The sequence below is a fragment of the Nothobranchius furzeri genome, chromosome 11 (genome assembly GCF_043380555.1).
Source record: "Nothobranchius furzeri strain GRZ-AD chromosome 11, NfurGRZ-RIMD1, whole genome shotgun sequence".
Lineage (NCBI taxonomy): Eukaryota > Metazoa > Chordata > Actinopteri > Cyprinodontiformes > Nothobranchiidae > Nothobranchius > Nothobranchius furzeri.
Window position 1 is genome coordinate 67,466,918 of NC_091751.1, and position 20,029 is coordinate 67,486,946.

The following is a 20,029-nucleotide window of genomic DNA, read 5'->3' on the forward strand; positions in this document are numbered from 1 at the left end:
AGCATTGAGCTCCTGGTTGTTGCTGCTGCACCAGTACACCAGCCGATCCACCTCCCTCCTGTAGGCTATCTCCACATGCTACTGGACAATGAATGTGACATACTCTTGCTTCACTCTGTTGCATCATCCCACCCACCAGGCATGTAGAGTTCCCTGATTGGCCCACAAAGCGGATAAAGCTATGTGATTTGTTCACTAAGCAGATAGAGCACTATTGGCCCACCATTATGGACCAATCACAGCTCTTTATGTGTTTGAAACCCCCTCTAGAGAGCTGTGATTGGCCCACCATTATGGACCAATCACAGCTCTTTATGTGTTTGAAACCCCTCTAGAGAGCTGTGATTGGCCCACCATTATGGACCAATCACAGCTCTTTATGTGTTTGAAACCCCTCTAGAGAGCTGTGATTGGCCAGCCAGAATGCTGTTGGGGCTGCAGAGGTTCCAGTGGAGCATTCCTAGACCAAACTTTGCAAAGCAAGAATTTGGTCTAGTTCACTAGGCTAGGGGCTTGGTGTAGAAGCAATTGCTATTTTTATTTTTTTTTATTCTGTTTTTTACCAACTTTTTTCTTTTCATGCAGTTGGAGGCCTGGTTGGAGTGGTTTTGGAGGGTGCTTGCAGCAGTGGCGCCTATTTCAGGCTTTAGCGTTTTGTAAAGTTTGGGATTTTGGTTTTCATTTCACTGTGTGTGTGTGTGTGTGTGTGTGTGTGTGTGTGTGTGTGTGTGTGTGTGTGTGTGTGTGTGTGTGTGTGTGTGTGTGTGTGTGTGTGTGTGTGTGTGTGTGTGTGTGTGTGTGTGTGTGTGTGTCGGTAAGGGTTGGGGTTAGGGTCAGGGGTGGTTCTTTTTTAGGTGTCCACAGGCCAGTAGGCTGCAGTAGGTTGATCCCGGTGTTGCCACACTACCCACTGCGCCATGTTTACGTTTTGAACAACACAAGTTAGAGTTTATTTATTTATTTATTTTCAGAATTCGGATTTGACCGCTGTTTGTCTTTGTTACTGTTATTTCCGACAGTCCTCGAATGTAGCATCTACCGGCTAGATGAATTACGTCACATATTTACACCAATACCCGGAAGTGTGGAGCACCTGAATTGTTATTCTGTACCTTCTGTACTAGCGGCTGGTAGGCGTGTTAAAACCGGTTAAAATGGGTAGAGACGACACTATGTAATGGTTTGGACGGTCGGAGGAGAAACATGGAGGCTTGTTTTCTGCGTCGTCTCCTTTTTGTTGTCCTGACAGCGGGGGGGACATTAGCAGATGGTGAGTGATACGTTAACGTGTTTGCTAGCAGCTAGCCTTCGTGTTAAAATTTGTCTATTAAAGACGTAGATAACACCAGCCCTGCTGTCTTCTACATGTTAACTCGATTAGAAAGTAGAAGTGGAAAGCAAATCAAAATCGGTTTACTAATAGTTTCGATAACCCAGTCTAACCAGGTGAGCGTTGGGGGAGGTATTGTAATTTATATTGCCTCTCCACCTTGCCACAACAGAATAGTCCATCGGTACTTTATGCTGTGGAAAACAACGTTTTTGACGATACTGAAGTTGGTTTCCGATTCGGTAACGGGCTAAAGGGCAATTACACTCAATACTTCTCTACTCTGCCTATCTTTAATCAGCTCTAGCTCAAAAACTACAACACATACCTTCTTCGAACCTGAACTAGATTATTCTAGGCGAATAGCAGATTGCAGCAAACGTAGTTTGTGATTTGCGAAACTTCAAGAAAGTCAGATTTGTCTAGCTCAAAAACTACAACACATACCCTCTTCGAACCTGGACTACATTATTCTGCACTACTAGTAGAACAAATAAAACCACCACTGGGATTTGTGAAACTGTTTTTTAATTTGTGGAACTTCTATAAAGCCAGATTTTGGCGTGTTTCCTTCATCTAGACCACATTAAAACAGCTGTAATTTCAAAACTGCAATACGTAGACAGTTCACACCTGGACTAGAGTATTCTGCACCACTAGCAAAACAATTAAAACCAACTTTGAGATTTATGAACACTTCACATAAAAGGTCATTTAATACCTTTTCATGCATGTTGAATACACAGCAGGGCAGATTTCATACAACTGTCCAATTTTTCTTTATTGCCTGTTCGTGCATAATTAAACTTTTAGTTTTTTGTTTTTTCAGTTTTTCTGTCTTCATAGAAGATACCATACATCTGAAATTAGGGATGCACCGATACCGATACATCGGTGCAGATACCAATACAATACTGGTATCGGTATCAGTGAAAGTTAACCGATACCATTGCAGTTGCTTGAAAATGGCTTCACGGTAACTTGTCATTTCTGTTCACCTAATATTTTAGTTTTGTGATGATTTCTATTCATGTATTTTACTTTTTATCTACCTCACAGTCTTCTCCTGATGAAAGCAGAGAAGAAAATAAAATCTGTATTCCAAATCATTGCATTTTTTTTGTGTGGTAGAAGTACAGGTATCGGTAATCTGTATCGGCGAGTACTCAGATCCAAGTATCGGTATGCATCGGTTTGGGAAAAAGTGGTATCGTTGGATCCCTATCTGAAATGGCCTTCTGTAAAGCTGTGATACCTTCATAGAGGGGACATCCACTGAGGAACTGGGACCAACAACCATAATGTTGTCATTCACCTCCTCTCCACTTTTTAGTTGTTTCTAACATAGCAAGTTTTCCTGCTGTAGTTCTTCCGTGTCTTTGTTGTGGGTATGACACGACATTTTCACTCCTTTTCTTTCACTCAGTTTTCAATTCCTTTTATGTGTCTTTAAAGGACTTATTGGTTCATTAATTGTGTGGCACGCACGCTACAGCACATCTAAACTATAAACTGCACAGATGCAAACTGGGTTTCCGTGTAAGTTAGTTAATGACTCCTGCAGGTGCGCACAAAGTGGGACATCTGGTCAACCTATTGTACGCTGGTCTGTCACAGATGCGCACTGAGCTCCTTTTCAGCGCGCAGCTCGCTTGAGTTCCAGTTCCAGTGTGGATCAGATGCTAAAAATATGCATAAATCTGGCTTTCTTGAAGTTTCACAAATCAGAAAAATGTTTCACAAATTACAAACTATGTTTTCTGCAATCTGCTATTATCCCGGTTTCACACTGCAAGCATCAGCGGAGCGGCTCACTCGCGAACTTCAAAGCGGTCCTTTTCACACCGGGAGAGTCTTGGCTGCGGCACGGCTTCCTCACTGCGCCTCTCTGTACCCGCGAGATTCTGAAATCTCTCGAGACTTCCGACACCGTCCTCATCGAGAGATCACAACCCCCGCGAGGAATCACACCGTTGCGCTTCTCGAAAGAAACTGGTGGTAAACCAAGCTGTTCGGTCACACGTACTGACGTAAGTCACGTATAACATCGCAACCTTGCATTTTATTTTTAAAATACCCGGGGATTTCACACTGAAACTGTGTGGTTTCCTGTCTCGCACTATGTGAATTACAGAAATTGACGTGTCCCAGCAGTGGCTCTGGGAAAAAACAACTCGATCCTGTCTTGCGCGGCGCGGCATGCCGCTTCTGGGACGCGACTGGAAATTGCAGCGTTGCGGCTGGTTTTAAACACGCCATTGACTATAATTGGATTCTATTTGAAGCAGTGCCGCTTCGCTGCCGTTCCGTTCCGCTGATGCTTGCAGTTTGAAACCGGCTGTAGTCTAGAATAATCTAGTGCAGGTTTGAAGAGGGTAGGTGTTTTTGAGCTAAAGCAGATTAAAGATGGTAAGAGTAGGGGGAAAATTGGTTGTAATTGCCCTTTAGCCATTTCTCGAAACTAAAGCTAACTTCACCCTCGTCGTTTATTGTTTTATTTGTTGCTGATTATTATAAATCCTCTCTAAAAGGCATTTCAGTGGCACACAGCATTCAATCACATTCTAAAAGTTATCACATTAACCATGTTCTTTAAGGGATTTATTGAATTGTATTAATGCGTTTGATTTTAAATATATAAAAAAAATTCAAATGTCAAGTTTCCACGTTTATTTAAAAATGATGTTCAGTATCACTTGAAACTTTAAACAGCCTTAAATTCAAACTAATTCAATAGGTGAGGAGCTAAACGCCTCCCGTCCCTTCCACTCTTACTCAGGTCTGATGAAGTCCACCTTATCCAGTTTCCTTTTATTGTCTCTGGACCTTAGAAACAGAACAAAGGTGGAGCTAACCAGCCTGAACAGGCTCCTTAAACAGGGCTTTAAGATCCATGTAAGCTAGAGTTGAGTGCAGCAACATACTTGAAGTCTTTCTGGCATTTGTTAATGTTTGGATTGTTCTTAGGGGTGGTATTTTCCTCTCCTGCCAAGATTCTTTTTACCAATACCAATACCAATTTTATTTATAAAGCGCATTCAACAAGGCATTACAACCAAACAAGGCACTATACACTAAAAATGTTAGTTAATTAAACCGGCGTTATACATTCATGTAGAACAGAGATAAACTACAGCACTTTGTTTGTCCATTTTGGCCATGTGAAAGCGCTCTATAAATAAAGTTGATTTGATTTAAAAGATAAAAAGGAAAAACAACAAAATTCCTAAAACTAACAGTTAAAAATCAACAAAACACAGGGAGAATAAAAAATAAGAACAACATTTAAAAAAAGAACCTCAGTAATACGGAAGTTGATATTGTGAATTCCATTTTTAAACAATGTAGCTGTAAGTGAGGTTCATAATTATGCGGTATACGCTAGGTTGAAGTAGTGAGTTTTCATGCGTGATTTAAAAATGCTAGCTGTTGGTTTTAAGCCATCTCTGTTGTCCCAACAACACCTGCATCTGTTGTTATTGCTGCAGTTCTGTATGTAAACACGAACATTTCTACTAATCCTTCCCTCAGATGGCCAGGTGACTTTTGTCTCCGAGCTTTTGTCTAAACCTGCTCAGAAGTTGTCCAAGTATGGTTGGTATGCCAACGTCAGGCTGCAGAGGTTCCACATGCCAGAGGAGACCGCCATCGCTCGCTGGTTGTTCTCCGTGAAAAAGGGTCACACCTTCCACTGTGGACAACACAACGTCACCATGTAGGACAGTAAATAAACGTCTAACCCATAGCTTTTGTATCTCTGTCGGTCTTCTTTCCTAAACCTCTCTGTTTGTTTTCTTTAGCCATATTCGATGGGGTGCCCCTCCCGTTATAAACCCAACAGGATCAGTGTTTCCCAATTCAACACTCTGGAGCCCCAGTTTGTCCCTGACTCTACCAGTTACCTCACAGAGCGTCACAACCTTTAACCTGTCCGACCCTGCTGCAGGTGATTGGTACGTTGCTGCCCACCTGCCTGAGGATGACGGGCGTATAGAGCAGAAGGTTTGTTGATGACTTCAGTTATGTCTAGGTGTCTCTGTCTCTTTCTGTCCCTGCAACTGGGACTGGATACTCTTTGTCGTTTTATTGCAGCTGTCCTGTTATTCAGCTCCAAACACAAAACAATATAATGGGTAAAATACAGTTATAATTAAAATGGTCGCATTTTGCTTTGTAAGAAGGCTCTCATGTCTCCTGATTGATGCCCAACTTACCTGGGTCTTGTTAGTCGCATCATTAAAATTGACAGGACTAAAGGGAACACCAGTAGGACGTGACGGACTTAAAAAAATTGCCCCCTCATGTTTCCAACAATGTCCCCTATCGTCCTTTACGATGTGGCTTACATTCACATTTTTCCACATGGTTCTGTTTACAGCTTGCTCTTGAATTTGGACCTTCAGGCTCCTGCAGCGTCTACTTTCTGCTTTTAGAGCAGTGTTGTCTTTCCATGTTTACTTCAGGTGGTTTTCCAGGAGCACTACTCGGAGCAACTTGGACCGATGCAGCTCGGCCCGACCACTGTTTCCAAGGGCACGGTTTCGTAATTTCCCTCCACTTTCTCCCCCATTTTTAGTCGCTACTCCGTTGAGGTACCTGGCAAGACCGAGTCAGGCCAGCATCATGGTTCTGGCCGCTGATTGGCTAGAGGGCAGAGTCACTGGTTGCTCTGGAGATCTTGCCTTCTGTTTCACTGCCTGCAGCCATTCCTGGTTCAGAGTTTGACAAAGTCATAAAGCTGAGCAAAAGGTCCAGCAACACCACCATTTTTCAGCTGAGTTGTTTCTGTGGAGCATACAAGTTACTACAGGCCGACCAAAATATCGGGCCGATTTATAAAATTTTTCTATATCGGCCATCGACCGAAATTATTTAAAAATAAATAATAATAATAAAATCAGGCACCTGTGTGGGCACTACTAGACTGAAGAAAGGACCCGAAGAACCCCAACTCACCGTTTATTTAAATGTTTATAGTTAGTTTTACATTTATAAAATGGCCTGTATTTGATATAGCACCTTCTAGAGTCCTGAAACCCCCCAAGGCGCTTTACAACACAATCAGTCATTCACCCATTCACACACACATTCACACACTGATGGTGATGAGCTACGATGTAGCCGCAGCTGCCCTGGGGCGCACTGACGGAGGCGAGGCTGCCGAGCACTGGTGCCACCGATCCCTCTGACCACCACCAGCAGGCAACATGGGTTAAGTGTCTTGCCCAAGGACACAACGACAGGGACAGACTGAGCGGGGCTCGAACCTGCAACCTTCCGATTACGGGGCGAGCAATTAACTCCTGTGCCACCATCGCCCATTTGAAGTTCAATGAATATTAAGAGATTTATTTAATTTATATTGCACACAGTGAGTGTTCTGTTGTCTTTCACAATAAATGTGCTGCTAAAACATAAATTGGGGCAGCAGTAGCTCAACAGGTTGAGCGGGTTGTCCAGTAATCGGAAGGTTGCAGGTTCGAACCCGGCTCCGGACAGAGAATTCTGCTGTTGTTTCCTTAGGCAAGACACTTAACCCACCTTGCCTGCTGGTGGTGGTCGGAGGGACCGGTGGCGCCTGTGCTTGGCAGCCTCGCCCCTGTCAGTGTGCCCCAGGGCAGCTGGAGCTACATCGTAGCTCATCACCATCAGTGTGTGAATGTGTGTGTGAAAGGATTACACTGTAGTGTAAAGCGCTTTGGAGTCTTTACTCTGAGAGGCGCTATACAAGTGCGGGTCATTTATCATTTATAAATATATCGGCTAGGGCTGCACGATATTAGGAAAACCTGCGATATTCGATAACAGTGCTTAATATTGCGATATCGATATTACTTGCGATAAATGAACAAATACTAAAGTATGCAGTGTTGATGTCGTCTGGCGTGTGACCTCTGCTCTGGGTTCAAAGCAAACAAAAACTAATGCATGAATTCCATTACAACATAACATTTTTATTGCAAAAACATGCAGCTGCACCCGCTACTGTATTAGCAGCTACACCTGCTACTGTATTAGCAGCTGCACCTGCTACTGCATTAGCAGCTGCGCCTGCTACTGTATTAGCAGCTGCACCCGCTACTGTATTAGCAGCTGCGCCTGCTACTGTATTAGCAGCTACACCTGCTACTGTATTAGCAGCTGCACCCGCTACTGTATTAGCAGCTGCACCCGCTACTGTATTAGCAGCTGCACCCGCTACTGTATTAGCAGCTGCACCTGCTACTGTATTAGCAGCTGCACCCGCTACTGTATTAGCAGCTGCACCCGCTACTGTATTAGCAGCTGCACCCGCTACTGTATTAGCAGCTGCACCCGCTACTGTATTAGCAGCTGCACCCGCTACTGTATTAGCAGCTGCACCCGCTACTGTATTAGCAGCTGCACCCGCTACTGTATTAGCAGCTGCACCCGCTACTGTATTAGCAGCTGCTCCCGCTACTGTATTAGCAGCTGCACCCGCTACTGTATTAGCAGCTGCTCCCGCTACTGTATTAGCAGCTGCACCTGCTACTGTATTAGCAGCAAAACAACAAACTGCATGCATGCAGTTTCTCAGTGACTTTAAAACGTCACCTCCACCATAAAACTTTTTCTGATGCTCCAAATACAGAAAAACATCCCTTACCAGGGTTTTAGAATAAACAAATAAAAATATCAGAAAATAAGCTTAAATGTTAAATAATAGTTAACATCACTTAAATGCAACAGCAAATTCTCTCATTGATACTGAACATTTTCTCCACTTATGTGGTTATGATATAAGGCTGTTGCTGTAACTGGGAAGTGAACTGTGCTGGGCCAAACTAGGAGAATATTAAGATTTTCTGAGGGAAAGAGAAAAACAATTGTCTACCTTTCAGAAGAGGAACTGGCAAAAAAAAACTACATGGAAAATATGTGAAAACGTTTGTTTTTAACCCCAAATTGAACAAGTTTACCTAGATCTTAAAAAGCAGCTCAGAGGATGAAACTGCAACTATGATTCTGATAACAAGCTAACAAATTGAACTAGCTCCTCTTAAGATAACCGGCTAGCAGAGCTTCTGACTGACAGTTTATGTGCAGCAGCAAATTAACTATCCTGATTAACAAGGTTATAAAAGCTCATAAATGAAAAATCACTTTGATGTGTGGGGGAACTTTTCCAGGCCCTCTTTAGCAGGGTGGGACTGGGAGGAGAGTGCTGTAGCCTTTTAGCTGGAAGCTAACCGGAGCCTGGGGCTAACACTAGCGACATGAATGAGGGTTGGTCCACCGGCACATGTTGGAGTCAGCCCGGTAAAAATGATTAACGACACCGAGCGGACTCACGTTCACGTTTGAAAGCAGCGCTGATTCCAGAAACCTCAGCACAAAGTGCGTTCATTGCTCTGAGCCAGCATGACGAACAAGGGAACGGCACCGCTAACTCAGTTAGGGTGTTGCGTTCCATCCTAAGGGTCTACGTAGGGGGCGGGCGTATTTCGTGAACGGAACCATCTGATTAGCCGCATATCAGAAGGACTACATTTGATAGGTCAAATAACACTTCCGCGTAAAAAACAGAGCTGGTTTACAAAAAGTTGATGTATGACATGGATGGAAATGTTTGAACTAAACATTTATCGCTGTTTTTGCCATGTTTTGCGATGGGCCTATCGCACGTCCTGTTATCGCGATGACGATAATTTTTCGATATATTGTGCAGCCCTAATATCAGCCCTAATAATCGGCTTTAGATATCGGCCGCTGACAACAAAATTCTTTAGAAATCTGCATCGGCCTTCAAAAAACCATGTCGGTCTGCCTCTACAAGTTACCTTACACGGATTGACACCCACTTTCTGTCATGGAGCTGGCATGGGAACAAAATTACACTCAGGTGGGCTGACTCAAGCCACGCTGTACAGAGCTGTTGTAGACTGAGTAGGGTTTCCTTGAAAACCACCTTTTGTGGCTGCTCAGTCAGACCAGCCTGAAGGGTACAAAAATATTTGTTTTGGTATATTTCGGTAATTAATTCCACTCATATTCAAGCAGCCCTAGACTTTTAAGAACCACTTTAACCATCAATGTTGTTGTTGTTGTCTGATGAGAATTAAAAAGAGAGACCATATCTCTCCTGTCTTAGCTTCCCTACATTGGCTACCTGTTAAATTCAGAATAGATTTTAAGATCCTTCTTCTCACATATAAAGCTCTTAATGATCAAGCTCCATCATACATCAGTGATCTGATTGTTCCATACGTTCCTAACCGAGCACTTCACTCTCAGACTGCAGGTTTACTGGTGGTTCCCAGAAGATCTAAAAATAGGATGGGAGGCAGATCTTTTAGCTATCAGGCTCCTCTCTTGTGGAACCAACTCCCAGCTTTAGTCCGTGAGGCAGACACCTTGTCTACTTTTAAGACTAGGCTTAAAACATTTTTATTTGATAGGGCCTATGGTTAAAATCTGATGTTAGCCTAAATCTGGACAAGTGGGGGAGTAGAGGGAGGTGGAGTGTACAGTCGGTAAAGACGGCTCTCCCTTGCCCTGCCTCCAACATGCCTCCATCTAAAAGGCTAGGTTATCCAGAGTTATCTCTGTAGTTGTGCTGCTATAGGCTTAGACTGCTGGAGGATACACTGACCACTTTCCACACTCGACTACTTTCTTCTACAATCTGCTCTTTAACTGTATTATTTCCTGCTATTTCAGCTGTTAACTTTATTTTCTCTCTAAGTGTTTTTCTCCCCAGAAGAAGCTACAACGATGTTCTGCTGATCTGCGGTGGCCTCATGGAGGGGCCATCGTCTAGCACACTGCTGCTGACCACTTAAACTTTCTCCATCTCCTGATAATAACTTTGTACTTTCTTTTACATTGAATGTGCTACTACTAGTTTACCCGTTTAATTATAGCTTCACTAGGATAAATACAATAACGTTTATCTCTCACCAAATAGAATATTTACTAAGAAATCACAATGTAACCATAGACACATTGCTTGGTGTGTGTGTGTGTGTGTGTGTGTGTGTGTGTGTGTGTGTGTGTGTGTGTGTGTGTGTGTGTGTGTGTGTGTGTGTGTGTGTGTGTGTGTGTGTGTGTGTGTGTGTGTGTGTGTGTGTGTGTGTGTGTGTGTGTGTGTGTGTGTGTGTGTGTGTGTGTGTCTCTGCTCTGTCCTCTCCATCTCCAGTGAGTCATGGAGGATGGCTGCTTATACTGAGCCAGGATCCTCTGGAGGTTTCTTCCCGTTAAAAGGGAGTTTTCCTCTCCACTGTCACTAAATGCTTGCTTAGTATGAGGATTGCTGTAAAGTCTCTGACACGCTATATAAATAAACTTAATTGATTTTTTGCAGAGCAAACAAAGTCAGTGGTAGAGTCGTGTTGCTGTTAGCCAATCAGTGGCAAGATGTCCAAATATCAGAAAATAAGATTCCAAATCCTGTCGTCTGGTGCCACCCTCCTCTGGCTGACTTGTGCATTCTCCAAATATCTGATTTCTTGTTTCTGTTTCAACAGCAGCGACTCTAAGCCGGGTCTGCTGGTAATCCAACACTATTTAGAGAGGAAGACATTTGAGCTGTGTCTTGTGTTTTAAAGGATTTGGATGTGAAGAAGTATTTTAGAACATACAAGCATTGCTGCAGGGGCAAACACATGGGTGTGACTCATTACCCCAACAATACTCGGTGACATTTAAATAGGCCATGTTTGGAAGAGCCTTTGTGCAGCTAATAGCCAGCTGGAGTGTTGTATCAGACAGAATCAGTGTTCCAGTAAATCTGTTGTAAACATCTTCCTTTCTCCAACCTGCCTAACCAGATCGTTTGGTCCAACGCAGCCCAACCACATTTATTTCTAGTGAGGTTGTCTGCAGACCCTCGGACCTTTTCTGAGTAATCTTTAGCTGATATGGTCTTCTGTCCTTTAGCTGTCTGTGGTCCATGTTCAGTGTGGTACACACCCTGATACCAAACAGCACTGTGTCTACCTTCCATACTGGAGACAACTGTGATGCTGATTACTGGACACACCTGAAATGAGTGTGTCTCTGTGATCACATTCTGCTCAATTTTCTTTTTAATATTGTTGTTTTTAGGGTTTCCCATCCTGCTCCTACTTCTTCCAGCCTCAGCTGTCTATCAGGAGAGCGGTGGACATGCCCGTCCTACAGCCAGACGCGTTCCTAACACAGACCGCAGCCCCTGACGGACCTGCACGCCTTAAGTAATTCACATATTCATGTTTGCTTCCATGTGTGCTGATTGAGTTGAAGTAGACCCCTGAATGGAGTTGTTTGTGTCCTAGGTTATATGTTCCAGAGTTTGCCTCGTCTCTCTCTGTATCCGTGGCTGACTGCTCATCGGGGGAGGCAGCAGAGAATGAAAACTGTTCACTGGTCCTCAGACTTGGCTGTGCATCTCTGCAGCTGGACCCTGTGAGGGTAAACTGCTCTGGGATCCGCTGCTCTGCATCCCTCCCTAACCCACCATGGAACACCTGGTTACGTGTTGTTGTGGAGAGCAGCCAAGCAAATCGCACTGTGACCTTTAAAGTAGTCTCAAACTACACAGGTGAGCTTAGGAAGGCTCAGACTGAAGCTCCACACACAGCTTCACTCTAATGCTCTGCTGTGCAATTGTCTTCTACTTTCTCTCAGTGGGATGCAAGCCAAAAAGTGTCGGCCTCGAAGCAGACGACGACTTCGCTAAGCTCCGTGGCAACAGCAGCCCCGCTAACCCAGTGAGCAACATCTCGGTGGTTTCAGACACGGTCACCGTTAGCAACCATTCCTTGGCTCAGGTGTCACAGCGGCCGGTGTCTGCGTGTGTGGGGACTGTTCCCGTGTTGTTCGAGGAGTTGGATGTTCTGTCCCTCCGCTTCACACCCGTCAGTGGGCCCAACATCAGCATCACTAACACTCACCCGATGCTGCTCAGCTACCCGCTGCACACACACGCCAGCGGGGGAACTCTCAACCTGCAGCTCACACTCAACTCTGTGAGTAACGCCGACTCGCTAAATCACATGCAGCTCGATCCGAGAGCAGGATGATAAACTGTCATGGTTCCCTGTTTTTTTAACCCGTAGACTAATGCAACCGTGTCCAACAGCAGCAACGTGGTGGCCTGTTTCTCTCCCTGGACTCCAGTCCTTGAACTCAACCACTCTCAACGCTGTCGCACAGGTAAACCGCCTCACTGTAATGTTTTATCTGCCTCGTCCTGCCGACTTTCAGTAAAGCACCCCCACCCTCAAACTGGCTAATTAGACGTGCACCGCCCAGTTCAGATGCAGGCTGATTAAAACAATCGACGACCTTTGATTAATTTAATCAGCTTAAATCTGCTGCAGGTTCCACCTATCGAGTGCATGTGAAGATGGAAGATGTCATCAAATGTTCAATTCAGTTTATTTATAAAGCGCCAAATCACAACAAGAGTCGTCTCAAGGCGCTTCACATAATAAACATTCCAATTCAGGTCAGTTCATTAAGCCAATCAGAAAAAAGTTTCCTGTATAAGGAACCCAGCTAATTGCATCAAGTCACTGACTAGTGTCAGAGTCTTTACAGCAATCCTCACACTAAGCAAGCATAAAGCGACAGTGGAGAGGAAAACTCACTTTTAACTAGCGATGGGTACCGAATTCTGTACTTTTTAAGGTACCGACGGAATTCCATAGTACCGACTGAGCACCGATTCACGTCATTTGAAACGGTGCCTCGTTTCGGTACCCGTCCTTCATAACGAGAACTTGCCTAGACAGCTGCGCATGCGCAAGAGCGTTATGTCGTCGGTCGCTGCGAGCCAGTTGTAAACAGAGCAGCATGGTAGAAAGAACGCACGCTAAAGCTCGGGTCCACTTCACTAAATGTGATGGGTAACTGGGTGATGATGAAACCAGCGACAACGATCTAAGTGAGACATCCTCATCTTAATCTGCTGTTAATGTTAGCTTCGGTTCCGCTAATGGTGCGTTCGCTTTCTCCTCGGAACTCTGAAATTTCCGACTAGAAGAACATGAACGCGCTCTAAAGTTTGGCTTCACTTTACTAAATGCGACGGGTGATTGGGTGAAGATGAAACCAGCGACAATGATCTAAGTGTGAGGCATCATCGTTTTAATCTGCTCCAGCAGCTAAATAAACTGTTTAAGATAACGTAGCTTGATATGTTAGCTTCCATTGCTACCATTGTTATCAGCTAATGGTGCGTTCGCTTTCTCCTCGGAAATTCTAACTTCCCAGTAGGAAAAATCAAATGAAAAAAGACGGCAAAAGGAATGAAGATACAGTAAATTTAGTTCACAGTAAAGATGTTTGCTTCAGTTTAATTATCAGCTTATAAAACTACAAGGACGATGTTAAAATACAAACAGTTGTATGTTGTTTATTGTGATATTTATCAAATATGGTTATATATTGAGAAAAATATATATTTAATTATAAAAGAGAATTAAAATAATAAACACTCAAAAGTATCGAAAATTGGTACCGTTAAGTACCGGTATCGATTCCTAGGTACCGGGAATTAGTACCGAATCGATTCAAATGTCAAAGGTACCCATCCCTAGTTATAACAGGAAGAAACCTCCAACTTTCAATTGCAACAATATTGTGATGATGGGGTTAGGGTCCCTAAGGCCACGTTTATCTCGCCTTCTCCTTTTGTAGTCTCTCGGTGATGCCGCAGTTCAGTTAATCAGAGTGGCACAACAACAATCTGATGATCGAACTGTGATCTCTTGCAAGTCTGCATTTAAAAGGACAGAAGTAGGGGTGCCGATACCGGCGTCGGGTGTTGAGTCGATACCACATGTGTGTATACTTACTCATCAATGTGCTCGAGTCGACAGGACCAGTTTTCTGGGAACTCCTTTCCTTGTTATGGAGGAGGCTGGACATGGTGCATTTATTGTAGACAGCCACTAGGGGGCGTACGTTTTGTTTCAGGTTCCTGTTGTTTAAGCTGATGGTAAAAACCCAGATTTATTAAACGAACCTGAATAAATGTGATTTTTACCCGCAGCTCTGTTTGGAGGATTCAGTATTGGTGTGAACGTCAGTGCTCCAAAAGCCGTGGTCAGGCTGCCCTTTCCTCAGTCCACAACATGGTACCTCACTCTGCAGCTCACCTGCAACAGGTAACACACACAGCCCTGCTGCCTTAGTGTGTTGCTGGCTTTTATTTCTGCAGACACTCTCCTCTTCTGAAAAAATTCATTTTATTTTATACAAGCTCTGATATTGTGCGTTTCACCCCTCCCCAGCGGTGACTGTGGCAACACGTCGGTGGTGTCTGTGGTCCCAGAGGTGTTCCTCAGTGCCTGTGTGGAGGACTGTGGGCCATATGGTGAATGTCGCCTGCTGAGGTCCTACAGCTATCTGTACGCCGCCTGCGTCTGCACGGCTGGTACCACACACGTCCACACTTTGATCTGTCTGCGTGTGATCGTGGACACGAGTTTATTTCATCTGGGTTCCTGCAGGCTGGAAGGGCTGGGGTTGCACCGACGACTCCTCGGCCCAGTCGTACGCACACCAAATAACTGCGATCCTGCTGCTCACGCTCAGCAATCTGTTCTTCCTTCCCGCTATCGTGGTGGCCGTCAGACGCTCTTACCTCACAGAGGCCTCCATCTACCTCTTCACCATGTTCTTCTCCACGGTAAAACACACCATAACATTTGTACGCCTGTGCATTTCCGCCGTCCTCACCTTTCACCTGTTTTCTCTAGTTCTACCACGCCTGTGACCAGCCAGGTGTAGCGGTTCTGTGTATAATGGACTACGATACCCTGCAGTACTGTGACTTCCTGGGGTCGATCTGTTCCATCTGGGTCACCATTCTGTGCATGGCTCGTGTCAGAGACCTAATTAAATATGTAAGAGATGGATCCCCCTTCTTCACTCATAATCTTTGATTTACATGAAATGTATAAATCATTTGGCTCATTTTGTTCTCCATCTGTGTGTGTGTGTGGCGTTTTAAACAAGTAGAGATGGCAGAGTGAGGGCAAAACACACTGGAAGTTTATGTCTCAAATGAACAAAATTTGAAACGACATTTTATGCTCCTGTGAGGTGGGGGTGGGGTCACTGCTGAGCTTCGGGTCAAACAAGAATATTTAATCGGTGCAGATAAAACAACTAATGTTTTGACAATATCCAACGTTTGTCTTTAGAGCTAGTCTTGTGATGCTGTAAACGAGCGCCAGAGCTTTTTTATCCTCATAGATACAGTGATCCCTCGTTTATCGCGGTAGATGCGTTCCAGACCTGGCCGTGATAGGTGAAAATCCGCGAAGTAGGGACTCCCAGCATGCCCCTCGCGGGGATTCCCTCCACGTCGCACCTACGTCACAAACCGCGGCTATAAACGGAAGTCGCCTTTCCAGCTCACCACTCAGTCATCGTTTCTTCAGATTCATGATCAGAGTTTCCAACCTACCGATCAATCCAACGAACTATCAGCTCATAGTAAGTTATCTTACTTACTACTGGAAAGCCCGGCATTTCCGTGTCACTTCGTTGACGCTCGAACGCTCGGGGGTTTCCTATATCAGCCGGCATTTCACCGACGCGAATCAGTGAAAAATACCGCGAATCTGCGAATTCCCCCTGAAAAATGCTCCAAAGAAAAAATCCGCGAAGCAGCGAATCCGCGATGAACGAACCGCGAAGTAGCGAGGGATTACTGTAATAAAGTAACTTTTATTATTATGATTTCTTATATTAAACAGACCTGACCCAAACCCTCCTCTACCTTCTCATAAACTTTAATCGCCACTAAACTGCTAAATCCTGCCACCTGCTGACACAATTCAGAAACTGCAGCCTCATTAAAAGGTGAACTCTGGATGTTTTAGGCTTTACAGCATCACGAGACTAGCTCTAAAGACAAATGTTGGATATTGTCGAAACGTTAGTTGTTTTATTTGCACCGATGAAATATTCTTGTTTGGCCCGAGTGCTCCAGCCCTCTTCTTCTACCTCAGCTGCAGCACTGGTGTTCAGTTGGATGATGCGTGTTTACCATGGTGTTTACTCGTTTATTGCTTAATGTTGGATATTTTTCTGTAGCTCATTCAGAATCTGTAGAGTTCAAACGTGTGTGTGTGTGTGTGTGTGTGTGTGTGTGTGTGTTTTAACAGGAGTTTGATCTAAAACACCTCATTGAAATATTCATATTGAAGGGATTTCTGTTTTTCTAAGTATTTATATTGGCTATTTCTTCCTTGTGTGCTTGAATGCATGAATGAATGAATGCATGAATGAATGAATGAATGCGTGCGTAGACCCTGTTTATGCTCGGGGCCTTACTCATAGCCATGTCGATGCAACTGGACCGGAAAGGCCTGTGGAACCTGCTGGGCCCCATCCTCTGTGCCATACTCTTCATGGTCATTACCTGGGTAGGAGACTCGTCAGAACCAGATGAAGTTCTTATTCCTGATGTAACAAACCCGAACCTGTCCTTTTGTGTCTGGACGTCTCAGGTGTACCGAGGGGTCCGTCGCAGACGCTGCTACCCGCCTTCCTGGCAGCGCTGGGTCTTCTTCCTGATCCCCGGACTGCTCTGCGCTCTAGTCGGGGTTTGTTTGTACATCTTTGCTGAGACGGAGGACAACTACTACTACACACATTCGCTGTGGCACATCCTGGTGGCCAGCTGCGTGGTGTTCCTGCTACCGCCCAAGGAGAAGAACATTGAGGAGCTGGGCTGGAGCAGAGGCTGGAGCTGGAGCTGGAGGCCTCGGGTTTGTGGATATACACTCTGCCAGAGCAACAAGGAGGAACTCTATACGGTCACATAGCAGGTCAGGAGGTTCTGGAAGAGAGCAGAGGGACTGGTTATCGATTATCTGGTTTTTGTCCAGTAGACATTCACAAGCAGTGTGGAAACTTCACGTTTCTTTATATTATCACAGGTCTGCGGTCTTTGTGTTCACATTAATCAGATTGTAAGTGTGGACGGTGACACGGAACCACAACCTTCAGTTAGAGCTTCAGGTTCTACGGATCAGGATTACATGGACACTAGTCTCTACCCACAATGCAACATGAGATTACCCGCCGTATTGTTGGAAGCGTGATGCTGGTTTGAGGAAAGCTCTGATGCATGATTTTATCCCAATATATCAAAATGTTTGTAGTCGTTTTTCTGTGATTTGCAGCAGATTTTTAATTTGCTTTGACTTAAATGCTCACAAACCGAGTTTCGTGTTTTAACCATTTAAACCAGTTTTTAACTTGTGGTTGAGTTGATCAGAACGTGTTCAAGCACACTGATCGCCACCGTCGCGCTTCTCTGCTTTTGATCCTGATCTGTAGAGCTTGGACCTCACAGCCAGGACTCTGCTTGTTTATGTATGTATTTATGAATTTCACCATGTGGAACACGAACGTTTGAAATGTTTATGATGAAAAGCTCTCTATGGAACTCTGAAACGGGAACTCTTTTAAACGCTCTTGTGTTTTTGCTGCAGGTCCGGGTGGACTTGGACTAGTTTTACCCAAGTCTTTAAACGTGCTTCCTCTTTTAACTGCTACATCCTTTGTGTCCCGCTCTGACTTGTTTAGGTAAAATAACGTAAGCCTCGTAGAAAACACCCGAAACCACCGAGTCACTCTTAGATCATCTCATTTCTCCCAGACGCTGCACATGGCGGCTCTGGGTTGTGATGACGCTCGTATCTCAGATCAGACTAATGTTTTAAAAATGGCCTAAAAAACGCACATCTGTGTGTTCTTTCTTCCTGGTGTGATTATAAAAGGGCTTCTACCAGGTGTGTGTCTTCAGGTAAAGGATCTGCTCGAAGGCCGTTTGTATTGTAATGAAGGTTTCAGTGGGAGCACGGGCAGAATGTCTTGCCCTCCAGCCAGAACCTGAAAACAGCACCAGTAGGCAACAACTTATTCAAAAGAGCCTTTATTCACACCGGCAATAATAAAACACGAGTCCTTCACACTAAAAGCCAGCTGATCAGCATGTATAAAGACGAGCAGAGGTACTTAGCTGTCCCAGTTGATGCGACCCCCCCTCCCCGGGGTCTGAGCTACCGACACCGTCCAACGCCCCGGGGCTCAGCTTGCGAGGACGGCGGGTAAATCCACATCTTGGGTCCGGCTGCCAGAGTCTGTGGCGGCAGATGTCGGCGTGGTCTCGGCACCCAGCTACTCCCAGCCCTCGCTACCTAAAGAAGGCGTCAAGCCTTCCCTCCTAGCGCTGGAACACTGCCCACCTGCTCAACTGTCTTCATCGCCGGCAGTCCTAAACGACTGCGATTGACCCCACCCCCCAGAATCTGGTGCCACGACGACAGGTCGACCACACACACCACCTCGGTAGATCTGCCGCCCTCTTGTTCTCTCCGGCCTCGTTACCCGTAACAAGGACCAGCTGGCGTCCAATCACCACGCCCTCAGAATCCGGCAACTCCCGTCTTCTGTCTTCCACGGCACGGTCACCCAACATCAAAACAAACTCCGTCCATCATGACCAGTTTGAAGCAAACGGAAACTGACCTGAGTCATGACTCTTTTCTTGACCCTAGTCGGTCAGCTGCAGCAGCAGCAGACATGATGATGTCATCTTTACACATTCAGACCAAAACCAGGAAGTGGTTTTCACATGGATGATTCCACCTGAAGGGCTTCTTAAAAATTAATGTCATTTACATTTGCTTCATCTCTAGCAGTGGTGTTCAGTTGGATGATGCATGTTTACCGTTTATAGCTAAATGTTGGATATTTCTCTGTAGCTCTGTGTGTGTGTGTGTGTGTGTGTGTGTGTGTGTGTGTGTGTGTGTGTGTGTGTGTGTGTGTGTGTGTGTGTGTGTGTGTGTGTGTGTGTGTGTGTGTGTGTGTGTGTTTACAGTAGGAGCCTGTGGAGCTACTGCCAAATGCGGGACACAACAGTTTATGTTTGCTGTTATTTTTGCACAGAACTTTCAGCCTTTTTTGTTAAAAAATAAAAACCTGTCTAACGCTTGTTACCACTACTGTAAGTTGTTCTTATTCTCAGTAAAAATGTACTCTATAACCAGTTATATGTTGAACCAGGAAAAATAAATCAGCTGTGCCAGTATTAATGCCTCATGTTTGATGCCGGTATCCGTGCGGGCAGTTTTTATCCTCACACACATGAACACACACACACCTTTTGGCCCCACAGAGGCCGGAGTGGGGGCGTTGTGGGGGAGGAAAGCAGATTATTGTAATCCTCTGACACGCAGAAAGAGGTTATGTTGAAATGCACAAACCTCTAAGTGTGTTGCTGCGTTTGACCCACCTCCATTAGGAAATGTGATGGTGAAAGCTTCCAGATCAGACGTGCTGAAGCTTAATGGTCCTGCTGTGACTGACGTGTGGGAGGAGTAAAACACACTTTAGGTGAAAGCTTGCTTTGATGTTGCAGCTTCATGAGAACAACCCCAAAGCATATTCAGAGTTTCATTTGTCTACTCCATATTCTGTTGATTGATAGATAAGAATGTGTGTTTTTATTTCATCTGTAAGAGAAAAATTGTGTTTAGGCTAAATGCAGCCAGTAGGGGGAGCCAGAGGAGACGGGCGACCCTGGAGCTGCAGATGGAGCTCAAAATAATAAAACTAAAAGTCGAACAGTCATCCAACTTTTCACTCTAAAATAACCCGAATTATATTTTTACACAGGGTGTCCGCGGGTCCTTAAAAAGCTTTTCCAAATTTAAGGCCTTAAAAATC

The 20,029-nt window shown here is 44.8% G+C and overlaps 1 protein-coding gene across 2 annotated transcripts; it reads left to right on the forward strand.

Annotated features, from left to right (window-relative positions):
• Positions 1 to 990: 990 nt before the first annotated feature.
• pgap6 (post-glycosylphosphatidylinositol attachment to proteins 6) lies at positions 991 to 19,391 on the forward strand. Of its 2 annotated transcripts, none has more exons than XM_015957639.3 (13): positions 991 to 1,270; positions 4,862 to 5,045; positions 5,131 to 5,332; positions 11,399 to 11,526; positions 11,608 to 11,873; positions 11,960 to 12,300; positions 12,391 to 12,487; positions 14,331 to 14,445; positions 14,572 to 14,714; positions 14,791 to 14,969; positions 15,040 to 15,186; positions 16,600 to 16,716; positions 16,801 to 19,391. In XM_015957639.3, exons 1-13 carry the CDS (start codon positions 1,204 to 1,206, stop codon positions 17,116 to 17,118), a joined length of 2,304 nt encoding a protein of 767 aa, XP_015813125.1. In that variant the 5' UTR covers positions 991 to 1,203; the 3' UTR covers positions 17,119 to 19,391. The 2 variants fall into 2 exon arrangements, with proteins under 2 accessions (XP_015813125.1, XP_015813126.1); XM_015957640.3 differs by lacking the exon at positions 991 to 1,270 and adding an exon at positions 1,294 to 3,360.
• Positions 19,392 to 20,029: the final 638 nt, after the last annotated feature.

Excerpts from the sequence above, each read along its gene's own strand:
- pgap6 (XM_015957639.3), top strand. The coding sequence starts at position 1,204 with ATGGAGGCTTGTTTTCTGCGTCGTCTCCTTTTTGTTGTCCTGACAGCG. Across the intron at positions 11,874-11,959 it reads AGTAGTCTCAAACTACACAG|TGGGATGCAAGCCAAAAAGT; the intron begins GTGAGCTTAGGA and ends ACTTTCTCTCAG. Across the intron at positions 16,717-16,800 it reads TCTTCATGGTCATTACCTGG|GTGTACCGAGGGGTCCGTCG; the intron begins GTAGGAGACTCG and ends TGGACGTCTCAG.